At 47.7% G+C, this 1,074-nt stretch overlaps 1 protein-coding gene across 1 annotated transcript in view; it reads left to right on the top strand.

The window, feature by feature from the left end:
• The window catches only part of EMH_0052520 (uncharacterized protein), a gene marked incomplete at both ends in the record, with an annotated part of 4,915 nt that extends 4,265 nt beyond the window's left edge, over window positions 1–650 (top strand). Inside the window, one exon of the mRNA XM_013496884.1 lies at window positions 525–650. Within this exon, the coding sequence (XP_013352338.1) occupies window positions 525–650 (126 nt within the window). The remainder of the gene's footprint in view (window positions 1–524) is intronic.
• Window positions 651–1,074: the final 424 nt, after the last annotated feature.

A 1,074-nucleotide genomic window follows, 5' to 3' on the forward strand; every position in this document is an offset into this window, starting at 1 on the left:
ATGCTGCTTTTGCTGCTAATGCTGTTGCTGCTGCTGCTGTTGCTACTGCTGCTGTTGCTACTGCTGCCTGCTGCTGCTGCTGTTGCTGTTGCTGCTTCTGCTGCTGCTGTTGCTGCTGCTGCCGTTGCTGCTGCTGCTGTTGCTGCTGCGGATGCTGATGTCTTCGATTTGCTGCAGCGTGCTTGCTGCCTGTGCGGCTGTCTCCTTTTGTCTCCTTTTGTCTCCTTTTGTCTCCTTTTGTCTCCTTTTGTCTCCTTTTGTCTCCTTTTGTATCTTTCTTTCTTTCCTTTGTTGTATTGTATCTCCTTTTGTCTCCTTTTGTCTCTTTCTTTGTCTCCTTTGTTTTATTTTGTCTCCCTTTGTCTCCTCTTTTGTCTCCTGTTGTCTCCTTCTGCCTCCCTCTGTCTCCTTCTGTCTCCTTTTGTCTCCTTCTGTCTCCTTTTGTCTCCTTTTGTCTCCTTTTCTTTCATTCTGTCTCCCTTTGTCTCCTTTTTGTCTCCTTTTGTCTCTTTTTATTTATACAGGGACAGGTGCGTGTCTCCTCTTCTGTTTTGTCTCCTTCTGAGTTGGGTTTGTCTTTATCTTTTTCTTCTTTGCGCTGTCTCCCTTCTCTTAGTATTCATCCAGCAGCAAGAATACAAAACAAGTAAACTCCTGCTGCTGCTGCTGCTGCTGCTGCTGCTGCTGATGCTGTTGCTGCTGCTGTTGCTGTTGCTGCAGCAGCAGCAGCTGCTGCTGCTGCTGCAGAGTCCCGTGCGCTGCGTATGTTGCTGCTGCTGCTGCTGCTGTTGCTGCTGCTGCTGTGTGTTTAATTGCTGCTGCTGCTGCTGCTGTTGCTGCTGCTGTTGCTGCTACAGCATAGAAGACATAACCCTAGCTGCTGCTGAGGAGACAGCAGAAGGGGGGGGGCCCCCAACTGTCTCCTTTATTGCGAGGCCCCCCACCCCTTCTTTCTTTTTATGTAACTATTTTCTCCCTTATGTACATAAACCCCCGCTTGCAGGTCCTCACTAAACCCTAAACCCTAAACCCTAAACCCTAGATTTTATATAGATGTATATATATATATATATA

This window comes from Eimeria mitis, genomic scaffold (assembly GCF_000499745.2).
Source record: "Eimeria mitis Houghton genomic scaffold, Emh_scaff2355, whole genome shotgun sequence".
Taxonomy (NCBI): domain Eukaryota; phylum Apicomplexa; class Conoidasida; order Eucoccidiorida; family Eimeriidae; genus Eimeria; species Eimeria mitis.